This window comes from Alternaria ventricosa, assembly GCF_023758065.1.
Source record: "Alternaria ventricosa strain BMP 2768 chromosome Unknown scaffold_5, whole genome shotgun sequence".
In the NCBI taxonomy this organism is placed as follows: domain Eukaryota; kingdom Fungi; phylum Ascomycota; class Dothideomycetes; order Pleosporales; family Pleosporaceae; genus Alternaria; species Alternaria ventricosa.
This window is the reverse complement of record NW_026055685.1, coordinates 1,009,655-1,025,495: the sequence shown is the minus strand read 5'-3', so window position 1 is coordinate 1,025,495 and position 15,841 is coordinate 1,009,655. Positions and strand designations below refer to the sequence as shown.

The window sequence follows — 15,841 nt, the reverse complement described above, 5'->3', positions numbered from 1 at the left end:
TAGAGCTGGTCGTGTAGAGTCGTAGGCTAAGCGCTTGTAACACAGAAAGCGTAGGCCCACGTGTCTGTCGCCCGTGCTTTGGGCGTTAGTGAGCGCAAAAATGGCTCGCGCGGTTTCCAGATTGCTGCCACGACCTCACCCACCGCCTTTCAGAGTACTCGCCGGCAGTAGCGACTGCAGTCACCCGTCAACATGGCGATGGCGTCAAATGCAGCGACTCCGAAACCTTTCCGTTTCCTCGATCTTCCAAAGGATATTCGCTTGATGGTATATGAACGACTCACGCGCTCCACCGATCGGTTGACGGTCGGCGTTGCCTGTTGTGAAGAACGGCTCACACTGATCTCGCACTCCGTGTCAACCGCCATCCTCAGAACATGTCATGAGGTTCACCAGGAAGCGCTTCCTCTTGTCAACAAAGCCATACGTGAATGGGTTCGGAACGGAGGTGTCAAGATCATTTGTCCGTCAGAATATCACGGCTTGGGTGCGCTGCAGGAACTTCTGAAGGTGCTCTGCTATATTTGGGAGACCAGGGTGTGTTGGACGGATCAGATGTTGTCGATATTAACCTTGACTGACAACCTTAGCTTTCCAAGTCGCAGTTGACGCACTCCGCGACAGCCCTAGACGATGATACAAAGTCAGATATTCGGACAAATATCTGTAATCTGGGATATCTGTGGGGAAACGATATGGATCGCCTTTGTGCTTGGGTTGCGAAATCGGCCTTGATTATGGATCGGCAGCAGAGAGCTATGGGTGCTGCACTGCCTTCAGTCGACATTCTACTCAGCCCTAAAGCTCCACACCCCCTGAAACCGATTCGAGACGAGCGACATGCATACATACAGTTCATGAGACTCGTCCAGCGCGACCTTGTGTACTACGATGTAGGCCTCAACATTGTAGGCTTTATCAGTCCTGAACATCTGGAGCTGGACTGCTCAATCCCTTATCTGTGCGACTGGCAGCGAACCTGGTCTGATGACCCTATAATCACTACGGAGGAGTGGTATAGGATTTGGAAGTGAACTGGCTGTTGAGGAGACGCAAAGTTCCAGTACTTGGCGCACGCATCGAAGCAGTGGGGTGAGATTGCGACGGGTTTGTGGTGGTATCAGCCTATCCAGCATGTTCAGATCACCGCGAGGCTGCTATAGGACGGACGATAATGCAAACAAACTCTGAACATCGTGTACAAGACTGTTCCTCTGGCCCGAAGCGTGCATGATGTTGTTGCGATATCACCGCTCCGCACCGATGGAAGTATAAAGTTCTTGAAAGTTGACCCAGCCAGATCAGAAATGGAGACGCGACATGGCAAGAGCTGTGAGAGATCGACAGGGCGCTGAGATCGACAACAAGTACGGGCGATCGGCTGTTCAAATTTAAGAGGCGTTGGGCTTTGTCGCTCTGGAAGCAGACGATCTGCAAGGCCATCTTAGCCATTACATCTGGTTCAAATGGGTAGACAAAGTGAGTCCTCCACATGGATGAATCAATTCGATTATTCCCATACGCGAGACCGTTGGGCACCTCAGGCATAGCATTCAGATCTAGGTTTCACATGCTGCCTAGGTGCTTGGGGCGTTGACCCTCGGATCGAGACACATGGGCGTGGCGCGCTTAAGCGATGTCGTTCGTGCTTTCGGGACTACCCGTTTGCTGGTATTGAATGAAACTCTGCGTACGAAAGCTGTTCAGGTGGTGATGCGGCAGGATGACGATGGTGCAGTCTTCCCAGAAGGCTATCGCATACGAGTAAGCTTAGTTCATGAACAGGATGTGATGCTTTAGAGCTGGCGTGCTTATCGTTTGAAGCTTGAGGGATGGTGGTGAACATGGCGGAATCAAGTGTCGCAGGTGTTTTCGATGCCTAGGCAGAGTTTGAGCGGGTAGAGCACAGGCTAGACGAGATCAACTGCTCCGAGCGTTCTGACTTGTCGGCAATCTGACGGTTGAAGATCCCCACGTTAATCCTGCGTCGAAGAACGATGGCTAACGGACGTCAGCCAACTTTGTTTCCTGCATTCTGATGCGACTGGATGGCAAAGCTGCCCTTTTTCAGCTCGAGTGGGGTGGGACAAAAGACCCCGGATCGGCGTGAGTGATGAGGTAATCACCTAGGACCCTGATCTCACCGTCTGCCCCTGTCTGGGCCTTCACAACAAACTGCGCCTTCGTTGGGCATGTGCGGGTGAGGCTGCTGTACCGTTCGACTAGACTCCTTAATCACACACTACGCTACCTCTTCCCGCAATTACATTGAGGCTAGCGCATTCTGCCGACTTACGATGTTGGAAGCAATCCCCAAGTCGACCATCATACGAGCGCCATGCACGGCGAGATGCGCTCCAGCTTCACGGAGAGTAAGCTTCCATTGCGTTCAGAACCAGTCAGTCCCATGGTCGTCCTACATTTCCATACAATTACCATGTGGCAAAGATGCGAATGGCCGAAAAGCGCCGTCAGATCGGCCGGACCAGCTTGTTCCCTGCTCAGTAGTAAAGAATTAGATTTCCGTGGGCGTTGCGCGATAGACCCAACTGCTACCGAACGAAAAGCCTGGCTCAAATGCCCACGTGCCGTGGGTAATCTCGAGTCAAGCCGCTGCTACGGCGCATTTTACAGCGCCATCACGGCGCTATGGTCCAACGGCCACACCGCTTGATTGGCTTCGACAGCGGGAGTACTACACTAAGCTCAAACACGCTTTGGAAGACGCCGACGATGGGGATTTCCCGAACATAGTTCGAGAGCGTTGGACTATGTCGCAACTCCAAAGTTTCTTTGCCATCTATCTTTGGTGAAATAGTCATCGGGACCGCCGACCCAACTCCAGGGTCAGCCTGTCTCACTACCTTCATCGATTACTATTCACAATATGCATCTTTTTGCGTTGTTGTCGGTCTTTTGTTTGGTCTTCACGCTTGGCCATGCCAGCGCGTCGGGTCAGGAACTGGATGCAAGGGCATTAGGCATTGCTGACATCCCCGCTTGTGGAGTACGTGCTCAGCTACATTGTCCGACATCACTGCTAACAAAACACAGCTTGTCTGCATGATTGCTATTATCCCCAAAAGTGGCTGCACCCTAGATGATACTGCATGTGTCTGCGGGAACGATCGGATTGCGGCAGACGTGCCAGCATGTATGCTTGCGAATTGTACTATGCAAGAAAGTCTGGACACTGCCAGAGTACAAGCCGTTCTTTGCGACATGTCCGATGAATCGAAACGCATCGACATGTTCATGTGGACTGGTGTCATCTACTCCATGGCCGTGGTCTTTGTCGTTCTACGAATCGTCGGCAAATTGGTAAATAAGAGGCTGGCGATGGATGACTACATTGTTGTATTTGCTCTGGTTTTGTGCGCAGTACCTGCAGGATGCACCTTGGCTAGTAAGTGCAAGAACGTACAAGCTACCATCGTCTGTAACTAACACAATCCAGTGACGGAACGTGGCTTCGGTGAGCACTTGTGGAACCTTGAAGACGGGGCCCTCTCGCCTATTCTCCGCTACTGTAAGATGCACTCATACCTTACGACATCGCCATCGGTATTCTAACACGAAGCAGTCTACATTTCTTGGTCGACCTATATCGCCGTGCTTGGCCTCATCAAACTTTCCCTCATCGCCTTCTACCTCGAGATCTTCCAAACCAAAAGCTTTCGGATCACCGCTTACATCTTCGGCGCCGGCATCATCATCAACTCGACCGTCATCGTCTTCCTGACGATATTCATATGCACTCCAGTTGAATCCTTTTGGAACCGAGACATCAAGGGGCAGTGCCTGGACATTCAGGCAGTACCAATGGCAAACTCTGTCAGCGCTATCGTGCAGGACATCCTCCTGCTGATCCTACCTTTGTTCTTCATCCGCAACTTGCAGATGAGGCGCTATAAGAAGGTTGCCGTGTGCGTTATGTTCGCCATTGGAACTTTCGGATGCATTGCGACTATCATCCGCCTTTTCGTCTTACTCACATTCAAGATCTCCGTGGATCCCACCTGGGACTACGTGAAGGTCACTGTCTGGACGGAGTTGGAACTTGCTGCAGGGTTCGCGTGCGTATCGCTACCATCCATTCGCATACTCGTGGTCAAGATGTTGCCTAAGAACGTTATTGAGTTCTTTACTCAAGTCACTCAGTCCTCAAAACAGAAGAACTCGGACCCAAAGAACATGCACGCACATGCGGCCCCAGTAGAGGAATCCGGCAAGAAAGAGTGGCGCAAGCCTCCGGGTTGGGACTGGGTCTCGCTAGGTGCTGAAGAGAGTGATTCCCCATTGGCCACTAGGAAGAGTATGGTCAGTGGTCGCTGGCCTTGGGTTGCTACATCACCCCTCACTTCACGCTTCTCGACACATCCGCGCGGCGGTTCTCGCCTCCTCAGCTCAGCAATGAGCAACCATAGCGACACCGACACTCGGATCCAGGCTTGGTCAGCACGGGAGGCTGAAGCTCAGAAAAACGCCATGGAACTACGCGAGGTACCTCAAAATGAGATTGAATTTGGAGACGTACGTGTGAACATTGCAAACGAAGTCACGGCGTTACCCAAGATTGGATGTCTACCCGAGCGATCGTACTCTCATGAGCATGAACGTACAAGAGGGTCCAAATGGTTGTTTAAGAAGCAGAAGCGGAGTCGGCACGAGCCTGTATGATCAGGACGATAGATGTTCTTCAAATCCAAACATTTTCTTGTTGCATTTGCAACAGAGTTTCACCTTTGCTCAACCCCATCTTCCATCGCCATTGTAACTCGTACGCTAAGCAAGAACCGACATTTCGTCCCTCTACACTATCAAAAGCGTAGTATTGACGGCATCCTCCTGCCTCTGTTTATCCGACCGGATCCACGCGACACCGAGTGCGAACAGGAGATCCATTCCCGGTGCGACATGCACAACGAAGTGGGCATACATATGCGCCCACTTCGCGTGCCGAGAAATGGTCATGACGGGATTGCCGTTAACAACGAGACCCTTCTCCTCTCCGGCGACGTTGCGTTCGAACTCGATTTTCTGGTTTTCGACGTACTTGTCGTGGACGGTGATGTCTAAGAGGGATGTGTGTTAGGCAATGGAATAGGTGGAGCATAGGCGGCCTCGAGGTCCAACAAGGAGAGAATGGAAAAGGAAGAAACTTACTATAGCTAGGCACCCTCCACCCGGCCTTCAACTCCAGATCCCACAACGGCTTCGCATCCGCGCTCCTCACCGCCTTGTACTCCGCACTGGGCCTTGCAAGTGTGTGTCTATGGGTATTAATTCGCATAGCCTCCTGCCCATCCATCGTCATGAACTTGATAATGTTCCTCTCCTCCTCTAATATCTTCAAGAACGGTTCTCCAGCTTTTTCGTCAGGCGTACAGTAGCTGACAAGGCTTTGGGCTTTCTTCGTGGGTACGCCTTCGGTCTTCAGGAGGAAGGATTCGTGTTTCTGAGCTGTCCAGTTGGGCACCATGATGAGGCCTGGAAGGGGCATTGGGGGGAGGGTTGGTGTCATTGTAGGGGGTTGGTGTGGTGAGAAGGCGGGAGATTTATCGAGCAAGTAGTAAGGTCTATGTACAGCTATTACATCTCACTCGTCCTGATACTGCTTCCCCTTATACCACGAAGCTGTCAGCTTGTGACGTCGTTCCGTCAGGCTCAGTGTAACGTAAGTAAACAACTCCCGCGCAGGTAACCGTTGGTCATTCCCGACCAATCAGCAGTCCCCGGGTGTTTTCTAAGCCATACAAGCTCACCGCCAAGGCGTTGTTCATTGTTGTCTGTCGGCCTTAAATCCTCTGATCACGCTGCAGTGCAGTAATATGCAGGTGAGCGGCGCAGCTGTTCGCGGCGTGATGAGGGAATTGGAGATCTTTCCCTGCGCCGGATGGCTGGGGCTCTGACCGCAGGAATGGTCTGGTCCTTCGAAATTTTGTTGTTATGTAAAGGTGCTACTGGGATTTTCACGATCTGCATAAGCGTCGTGTATAGAGGTTCATGCATGCTTATTACGGATCAGTCTATAGACTTCTAGCGAGCTATACGTCGACAAGAATCATGCCGAGTCAGACCATCAAAGCCAACAACATATGTGATGCTACCAAGGCCTACTCATACCGAATGACAGGCATCTTGAACGTCTTATGCCCACTGATGAACCAATGAGCCAAAGCCCCAATCACAACTGCACCAAATATGGGCCCCGCGTAGTTCATATTATCTCTCGTGACGGGCAAGATCTGAGGGAACGGCATCCAAATTACCACGAAGACTAGGTAGCATAGCGCAAACATGTTGACGGGTAGGCCCACGGGGCCCAGCTTGAACGGCCCGTAGGGTGGAGGCGGGCCGCGGAGTTTGCGCAGGAGGATGAAGAGAATCGGAAAAAAGTACGATACGTGCAACGCTAGGGCTTGGAGTGAGATGAGCGCATTGAAGGCAGTCGCGCTGGCGATGTAGATGAGAGATAGGCACGTCACGATTGTTCCAACGAGGAGAAGCGCGTTGACGGGGAGTTTGAGTGTGGGGTGCACCTGAGACCGTCAGCCAATGCATGCAAGAAGTGTAAAGGCGGCCTACGTAAGAGAAGGAGTCGGAGAAAGGCAGACCGTTGTCGCGTGCGAATACCCAAATGAGTCTCGAAACCGAAGCAAAGATGTTGAAGAGGGCAAAGAAGATAATGAGGGCTACAAGTGCGGTGAGAACATTGGCTGCTACTGAGGAACCGGTGATGTTGTAAATGACCCATAGGATTGGAAGCGGGGTGGCGATGATATCGTCGAGAGGACCCATGTAGAAGAGGAGGATGGTAGCGAAAACGATGAGCATCGCTGAGTTCGCGACACATGTGATCATGATACTGCGTGGTACGCGTGTGCGTACCTTCTTCACCTCGTCGCCTACGTATTATGTCAGTAGAGTAACGCAGTGCTAAGAGTAGCAGACTTACACATGTGTAGAACACTGTCTGCTCCAGTAACAGAGAACGTCATGCTCAAAAGCCCAAGACCCCAAGAAACACCCTTGTTGTTCCAACCCGATTCTTCCCATGTCAGTGTCTTGAAGACAAAGTCAGGGTCGCTGCGCGGTCCAAACGCGACGAACACGGCGACTACCACAATGAAGAGGCATACGTGAAGTATACCACCAGTAATTTCGAAAGCATCGAGAAGCTTGCGAAACCAAAGATTGGAGATAAAGGGTACTATCATGAGCGCGACCATGATGAGGCTTGTGTGCCATCGTTCAGGAACGTAGTTCTCGTTATTGAAGATTGCCAATGACGTGATGATGTTGGCGAGTATGGAAGGCGGTCCACTGCAAGCAAAGCACCAGGCACCGACCGTGATCCATCCTATTGGTGATGTGAGTTGTGGTTGCTCTCAGTGAGTACGTCGGCCTACCTTGCAGTAGGCCCCAGAAGCGAGGTGCAGCAGGAGCGAGATTGGCTGACCAGCGGTACTGAGCACCGACTGTTGGGTCTCTGTCGAGGTGTTAAAAAGGTTCCAGGATGGATGCCTGGTACGTACATAGAAGCCAACTCAGCCAGTGAGAAGCCAACGGCACAGGCGCCGATGCCAGCCAGAATAGAGCCATAGAAGATAGATGCGGGACCGCCGTTAGTCAGGGCGAACTGAAACGTCACCGCGAACGACTCCCAAGAAGCAAGAATGATCACAGCGAAGTTAATCACAGCCGAGAGGTTGATATAACGCTGCTCTAGTCAGTACGCTACTTTGCTGGAGCCGCTCAAGTGATGCTCACCTCGAGCTGATATGTTGATCGTCCCCCTCCCGAAGGCCCAGCCGGGGTATTTACCGCCGTCTTCTCGCCTTGACCGGATTCTTGCTCTAGAACATCGAGTTCAGCATCTGCCATATATGTATTGAGTTCCATAATGGCGCAATAGGTCCCAAAGCAGTGGGCGACGGGTGACGTGCGGGACGGCAAAGTGAAGGGAGTTCGTGAGACGCAGCGACCCTACCAGTCCCGTGGAGAAGTACGATACGACCAGGGAGCATCAGACTGCGCTGCGTGAAGAACTCTGGGGTCCGTAGCCCTCCTACCGGGTTGCCTGGCTAAATGAGTAATGGATAGCGCCCGATGCCATATACAGTGCATCTCTCAAGCGCTGCAAAGACCATTTCCGTATGCAAGGCCGTCTTCACAGCAGCCAAGGCTCATGCCACCGGAGTGTTCCACCGCATCCAAGTGGTTGGATCCGACACATCAATCGCCTCATGAGGGTACAAGCCTGTCGTTCATCGCATGGGGGATATTCTGATTTTCGCCCCAGCAAATAAGCTCGCGCTGTCCGGCACCGTCCGCATGGTACCCGGCGCAACTAACGGCAGTTTGTCGTCGTTACGCGTAACGTGAGGCGGGGTTTGAGCTCGAAACTACCGGCTCGGCTTTTTTTGAATAAGCGATCGCAGCAGGATTGAACGAACCATTTCGTTTCCTTGATGTCCGTCGAGGCCATGAGAGTGCGGAACCCACGTTTGTTTCGGCACGGGCCTTCGTTGTTCACCGATCAGGCTACCATCGTCCAACGAGACGACACGTCGCATTTTGGGACATGGTACGAGCTGACTCCAATACAGCAGACGATGCAACGAGATGCAGCTTAAAGAGGTATAGCGGATGAACATGAATATTACGGGAAACGGACTAGCAACCAGGTGTGTGCACAGTAAGCATGCGGCAATCAAGAACGTGAAAACACACGAATGGGATCCTGATATGCTTTGGAGTCCCAAGCTTGGACCACAGTTGGGTTGTTGGCCCCAGATGCGTACCCAAGACGAGACGTATCTGAGGGCATAGGCGAGAGTCGGTGCGATGAGCGTAAGGCCGAGCCGTGCGGATTGATGCTTCAATGTCCAGCATAAGCCGCACGCTTCCTTATCGTCGACCTCACCCGAGTTTCCTTTGTTTCTGTGTACTTTTGCTTATTTCAGTTTTGTACAATGATACCCGCAGGTTCGGATGAAAGTCGTCGCAACGGTGTGCCAACAAGGAGCGGCTTTGCCCTCGTCTCCACTTACTCGTGGGCGATCATAACGGTCGGCGTGCTGGTCGGACGATTTGCGCAGGGTTACAGCCATAAAATCCAACTCGGTCTTGACGATGTAGCGATCGTAGCAGCGACTGTATGTGACCTGCTTACAAAGATGCAAGCGATGCTAATATTTTCATAGGTCGTATATCTGGGTGCGACCGTCGGCTGGCAATACACTATCAGTGGCGGACTGGGGAAGGACGTATATGACCTGAGCGATAACGATCTGGTCCTGTTCTCTAAGGTCAACAGGCTCGTTTCCACTCGGTGGCTAAAGCTAATCGATAGCTACAGGCAATCTACGCTGCCGGAATTGTTAGTATCCTCGCAATGGCGCTGGCAAAACTTTCCTCGGCTTTACTTATTGAGCGCATATTCCCTCAATCTCGAAGGGCGAAGATAGTCTTGTTCGGAAGTATTGCTGTCTTCGCTATCTTCTCAACCTTCGAAGTGGCTTTCCAATGCGGTATCCCGCGGTGGGCGGTCCACGGACTCAAATGTGGAAACGGTGGCCTCATAATCACGGCCATCGCAACCAATATTACTACGGACATTCTCCTGGCTCTTTGGCTGATACCAGCTTTCTGGGAGATGTCTCTGGACAAGGAGAAAAGCATTGCAGCCGCAATGCTCTTCGGTGTTCGAGCAGTGTATGTGCCGCGCCACATTGTCCGTACATCAGGATCCTGACTTTGTAGTGTACCCTTTGTGGCTGGAGGTCAGATATGGGCAACGTTAAAGATGGTTTCCAGTACCAACCCCACACGTAAGGAGCGACCTTGACGGACACCGAGCAGCGGAAGGCTAATGGCGTGCAGGCGATGCAGTTGAGCTTGTCGTTTTCACCCAGTACGTTCGACCAGGTGGATGTATTCCGGAAGCTGACCAGTTTAAGATCTGTATCCAGCTTGTCCTTGATATTAGCAAGCGTTCCACGTATCAAGCGCCTCCTTGGCGTCGGCGGCAGCGGTATCGTTTACCCAGAAATACAAGAGACAGAGCTTTCCGACGCTCGAAGGTCTCTAAGCCGGCAGGAGACAGGCAGTACAGAACCGAAGTTGGTGCCTCCTGACACCGGATATAGCACGGTGACCGTGTCATCGGAAGGAGCGAGGGAGAAGAAGAAGAAGACGTGCCGGCACTCCGACTGGCAGACGTTCACTATGAGGATTCCCACCGACGACCATGCAAGCACGTCGAGCTTAGTTGACGGGAACAAACAAGACGGTGTGATGATGCAACGAGACGTGATCGTGTCCGTGGAGGATCAGAAGTCTCCGAACACGCGAGAATCGATGACGTAGCGCCGCTGCTCGGAACTTGGAGACATGACCGAAGCATGCTGCTGAGAGCACCAAACATGCTAGATCGAGCCGAACAGTTGGATTGACCATGTTGAGGAAGTAGTTGCGCGACTGAGCGCAGGGTGATGTCGCGTTGGTGGTTGGTGGTGTCGTGTAGACAGGACCGCGACTGAGACGCGTACCGGATGGCACATTCCTCTTCACCCTACCGGGACGCCCCACACCCCCACAACGCGATACCGAGATTCTCACCAGCCACACTTCTCAGCATCGCTGTACAATCAAGATGGGTTCGCGTTCGAGTCGCGCAACCCACTATGGAACTACACCGGCTTCTCATCTCAAACACGATCGCTTACTTTCCCCACAAGCAAATCTCCTCTGTCCTCTAAGAAGCGTTATGTCCTAGTATCCGAGAAACAGCCATTCATGGTACATATGGACATGACATGGTCACAAGAATAAACTCCGTACAGAAGTCGACGAGATTTGGAATGTTTGCACGAATCTTTGGACTCAGGGAAAAGATACAGAATGGCGAGCATAGACAGCCGCCGCATCATCTCACAAAGTAAATTCTATCCAAGAATGACCCCGGTCAATACCTCAAGCCAAGCTTTATCTGGTAGCAATCTGGTCCATAAATGTAGCTAGCGGTTATTGATTCCTTCATTCCGCCCACAGGACACGAAGTGGTGCCTCGTGGGGGGTAGAGGGTGAAGGATGTCCTACCACAATCAATGGTTTTCAATGTTGCTTGATTGGGTAACGTCTGGCTGGAGATGAGACGATATAGAATATATTCAGCAGTCCCATCGAAGCGCGTCAATGATGAAGTGCCGGGCGCTCTCTTCTCCCAACCTTGCTTCGCGATGTAGAAGTTGACGAATCACCAGAGGTGAGACTTGGAATTACGTTAATACATATGCAAGGTAGTGACGAACAACCATGTAGAGAAGCGTAAGAGTTGATTTTGGCATGCTAAGGTACAGATCAAAGTTCAAACACCAGAACTAAACCCAGTCCAGTCCAGAATCCGTAGCTCACGTCATTATTGTTGTACACACTCATAAATCTATTGTAGAATTTATGGGTTCTGCTTGACCCACTCAACACCCTTCTTGATGTTCTTGGCGAGGTCAGCGACGCAGGCGTCGAGGAGCTTCTGCTCGTGGTCGGTGATCTTGCCAACGGGGTGGATCTTCTCAACACCGTTGGGGCCGAGCTCGACGTTGGTGGAGAAGTACTCGCAGCCCTGGTCCTTGAAGAGAGGAGAGTCGACGAATGTGGGCTCGATGACGTTCTTCTGGCCCTGAGCGGCCTTGAGGAGCGACTCGGCGAAACGGGCACCGGCCATGGCCATGGAGAGAGTGGCAGAGCCAGCTCCATCCTTGGCCTGGACAACCTCGTCACCACCGAACTGGACGCGCTTGATGTACTCGGCGAGCTGCTCGCCCTCGAGGTTGTAGCCAGACTGGGAGAGGAGGGGAACGATGGTAGCGCCAGAGTGGCCACCGATGACGGTGATGTTCTCGGTGGCGGGGTCGGTGTTCTTGAGCTGGGAGATGAAGCGCGAGGCACGGACAACGTCGAGGGTGGTAACACCGAAGAGGCGCTTGGGGTTGTAGACGCCCTTGGACTTGAAGACCTCGGCGGTGATGGGGACGGTGGAGTTGACCTGAAATGTCAGATTCTGCCTTACTTAATTGTGATTGAGTTAACGTACGGGGTTGGAGATGATCAAGATGTTGGCCTCGGGGGCGTGGTCGGCGCAGGCCTTGGCCAAGTCGCGGACAATGGAGGCGTTGGTGTTGAACAAGTCTGCCGGTGTTAGACGTGTCGGCAGTATCAATGACATGTCTGCTCACCATCACGGGTCATGCCGGGCTTGCGGGGAACACCAGCGGGGATGACGACGATCTCAGCACCCTTGAGGGCGTCGGCGAGACCTGAGGGAGTGGCCTCATGACCGGTAACCTTGTCGAGTATCAGTAGACGGTTCGCGTATGGCTTCGGAGGGTTGGCGTACCTCGCTCTTGGTGTTGATGTGGCCAATGTCGGCAGCGACACCTTTATGAAGTCAGAATCGAATATCGTGTATGCAATGGAGTGAGCTTACCGGGAGCTAGACGGATGTCGTAGAGGGAAAGCTTGCTAACCCTGGGGTTGAGCTTGAGCAGCAGAGACAATGGCTGACCAATACCACCAGCGGCGCCGAGGACGGTGACCTTGGAGTTCTACAGTGCATGCAGTTAGCATCTTGTGCTTGCATTGTCCCAATGGCGTTGCATTGAAGCATTGAAGCGCCCCACCACAAAACATCGCGGGTTCCGGGAATAGGCCTACCTGGCGGGCCGAGGCCGAGAAGCAGCGGCGCTGGGCCTGGAAGAAAGCTTGCCTGGCAGCGAACATGATGTCTGTGAGAGGCGTTGAGGAGATGTCGACTGGAGTGGACTGGTGGAGAGGTGGTGGTGCAGGAATGCTGCGGAGGTTTTGCGAATCTTGACGGTCAGTGCTTCTTCGGCTGGGCGTCGGAGCTACGGCTGACAGCCGCTCGCAGACCTCTCTCCTCCCGCGATGCTTAATCCCAAGTCTACCACAATTGCATTCACATGCGCTAACACGATGTGCATTCTCATTTGTGCTCGTTCACTCGTTTAGACAGACCGACAGCTGCGTCTATGTGCCCGGACCATTTCATCGCCCACAGCCACTTGCCGTATCGCTTCGCTTCAGCTTCACTCCAATCGTAGTACATCGCAGGTCCTCCGGGACACTATACACTGTCGCTGTATGCCTTACCACGCTACCAGACCAATAGCATTCCGTAGCGGTGAGTCGAAGAAGCTAAAAGTGATGTGTCGTAGAGAAGTCCCGAATTAAAGCCACGCCTTGACTCACTGTGGCAGTGCATGTAGTAGGTACACTATATACTGTTTCCTGAGGACCTCGACTTCAAGCACCATCAATCGGCACAGCATTGACACTCACGAGATAAACTGTCGTTACTTTTCCAGTAACCACAAGCACGGATCTACGAGCCATGATTGAAAACGCGATGGCTACCACAGAGCCAGCCGAATCTTCTGTTCCTGAACTTCAAGCAGCATTTGGTTCAATCCTCCTCGCCCGCCCAACACCAGCAGCGCCTACTCCTGCAGAGCCACCCTCCTACATCGTAGGGCGCGGTTGTTCTGGCAGAGGTATCCCCCCATGGTCTCTGGACAGGGTACGACTACCCAAGTGGACCGGCGCATTCAAGCTGTTCGATTTTCCACGCGAACTTCGCGACAGGATCTTCCATTACGTCGTCTACCGCCCTGAAGGCATATACTACAATGCGCACCGCAATCCAGATTTGAAGGATATCGGGCCGTGCGAAGACGCCATCAACCTTTTCCTTGTTTCCAGGCAGGTCTACCACGAGGCCATGCAGGCGTTCGGGCGGTCCAACACTATCGCGCTATCTGCCAAGTACAGCCCACGAGAAGGACTCCATAAGCCACTCAGCGGCTTACTTCGTCTATTCCCTGACCGTGCTGCTGCTACGGCAACGAAGATAAGGCACTTATACCATGATACGGTACCCCGACCGTACGGCAGGTACGGCATAGCGCCGAGCCATAACAGTCTGTTCGATGGCGGGGACGGTACAGGGCACTTCCGCAAGCGTCAGCAACCTGGAGAGACTTTCCTGGAGATTCTGCGGGATGCGCATACCCTCACGCAGCACTTCCCTACGCTCAGCACCTTCGAAGCGGCATGGGAGATCGGCCCCGGTTTCTATGAGTACCCAATACCAGAATGTGACGTGCGTAACATCGCGACATTGTTGTACAACGGCGGCAGTCATCAGCAGGCTGTGAACATGTGGTTGCACCTCATGAGGGGCTGGATGCAGGGGGCCAACGTAGTCCCGCTGGCATGCATCTGGTTTGAGTGTCGAGGATTCGGTGCTGATGGGTTCGGTGAGGACTTGGATTACGCTGCGAATGAAGCTTATCAGAAGGTCGTGAAGGAGCTGCAGAATCGGGAGGATATCGAGGCTAGTGGGGCGCTGTGGCTAGAAGAGATGGAAGAAGCGAGTAGGGGTAGGAGGAAGAAGGGAAAGGGAAAGGGAAAGGGAGCGCGGAAGTAATTACCGTCATTGCAGGCATGACACCGGCTCACTGAAACCAGTTGCTAGAACCCGTAGAGCACAACATATCTGCTATCGATTTCACAGTGACATCAGCAGATTCAGGAAGCAACAAGCGATGTCGTTCGGATCCCTTCATCCAAATCACTTATCAACAACCTCCACTCCTGTAGAGGACATGCTGTTCTCTACTCCACGTACGCTAGGGTAAATCGGCATCGAGCGAGCAGCACAATGAGGGGAAGCGAGCGCTTTTGTACTCTTGCGTGAATTATGCGACTCCTTCAATAGTCGAATCTTAACCCACCGCCACTGATAGGAGTATGACCTCTGGCGAGTGGGACCTTCTGCTTGAGGAAAGCATGTTCCGGTCAGCTGTAGGCGCTATGATGGTCGCACAGCATGCTTGCCCCATCTCTCGCCAATACCGCCTCTTTAGTGGCTGATACCACACTCCTTCATGTACCAAAAGCGGACGCAGGAATAGCGGTGTTCTTGGGGGTGTGAGCTGTTTAGTGCGGAGACGGGCCGGGGAACTTCGAATGTGGCTTCTGGGGGCGCACCTCAATTCAAGTACACAAATCTGGGGATTCAGGAACGCGCAATAAGCCCGAGGAAAGTCCCTTTCCTCCGAAGTCATCGCGAACGATTGCCGTAGACCCCTATTTGCATGGCGCCAGCGGATCGTTTTCCGTCGGGGAGAGCGAAAAAGGGCTTCCGGGAAAGATCGCAGGCTAGCACCTAATATCGCCTAGAGCAGTCTCGTCCGACATCACAGTGCAGCTTCAGGCCCTTCCATTCACGCTTCTCCGCACTACAGAGTCTGACGGATCCGCCAGAACCGACTCACCTCACACACTTCGCACCAGCGGTTTCGCGGGTCCACTTCCCACCCGGCGAACATTCTACCGCCAGCATAAGAACGCTCGTGCTCCCCCGAGATTCCCCAAAGAAAGCCGCGAGTCAATTTTCGACATTCTTAGCCCATGCACGTTTTGAGCTCAGACTACGAAAATTTCCCAGTGGATTGCGATTTCTTGACAACACGAATCAAAGCTATTACCGCTTCTTTTACTCAACGTTTTTCCCCATCATCATATGCGTAAAGTATATATGTAAACCCGACTGGCCTAGCGACATTACTCTTTCCTGAGCGACAAACTTCCACAGCGACACTTTTCTTCTCTTGATCATTGACAAGCTTCATTCCATAGCGACACTTCCTGAGCGACTTCTTTGCCCAGCGACTCTACTTCCTGAGCGACACTCCACTGCGACATACCGACCACTTCCCAAGCAATTCCATCGCCAAACTCAACATTCACCAAG

The 15,841-nt window shown here is 52.7% G+C and overlaps 4 protein-coding genes across 4 annotated transcripts; 1 reads left to right on the top strand and 3 right to left on the bottom strand.

The window, feature by feature from the left end:
* Window positions 1-3,222: 3,222 nt before the first annotated feature.
* On the top strand, window positions 3,223-4,680 carry J4E93_003715 (uncharacterized protein; the record flags this gene model as incomplete). Its single annotated transcript, XM_049341647.1, has 3 exons — window positions 3,223-3,406; window positions 3,458-3,529; window positions 3,584-4,680. The coding sequence occupies 3 exons, from the start codon at window positions 3,223-3,225 to the stop codon at window positions 4,678-4,680; spliced, it is 1,353 nt and encodes a 450-aa protein (XP_049201152.1).
* Window positions 4,681-4,812: 132 nt separating this feature from the next.
* Window positions 4,813-5,503, bottom strand: J4E93_003714 (uncharacterized protein; the record flags this gene model as incomplete). Its single annotated transcript, XM_049341646.1, has 2 exons — window positions 4,813-5,075; window positions 5,167-5,503. The coding sequence occupies 2 exons, from the start codon at window positions 5,501-5,503 to the stop codon at window positions 4,813-4,815; spliced, it is 600 nt and encodes a 199-aa protein (XP_049201151.1).
* A 613-nt stretch (window positions 5,504-6,116) lies between these two features.
* J4E93_003713 (uncharacterized protein) lies at window positions 6,117-7,905 on the bottom strand (the record flags this gene model as incomplete). Its single annotated transcript, XM_049341645.1, has 6 exons — window positions 6,117-6,542; window positions 6,589-6,908; window positions 6,959-7,363; window positions 7,413-7,492; window positions 7,539-7,723; window positions 7,774-7,905. 6 exons carry the CDS (start codon window positions 7,903-7,905, stop codon window positions 6,117-6,119), a joined length of 1,548 nt encoding a protein of 515 aa, XP_049201150.1.
* A 3,556-nt stretch (window positions 7,906-11,461) lies between these two features.
* Window positions 11,462-12,786, bottom strand: MDH1 (Malate dehydrogenase, cytoplasmic; the record flags this gene model as incomplete). Its single annotated transcript, XM_049341644.1, has 6 exons — window positions 11,462-12,052; window positions 12,101-12,195; window positions 12,243-12,351; window positions 12,404-12,444; window positions 12,494-12,611; window positions 12,721-12,786. The coding sequence occupies 6 exons, from the start codon at window positions 12,784-12,786 to the stop codon at window positions 11,462-11,464; spliced, it is 1,020 nt and encodes a 339-aa protein (XP_049201149.1).
* Between the last annotated feature and the right edge of the window lie 3,055 nt (window positions 12,787-15,841).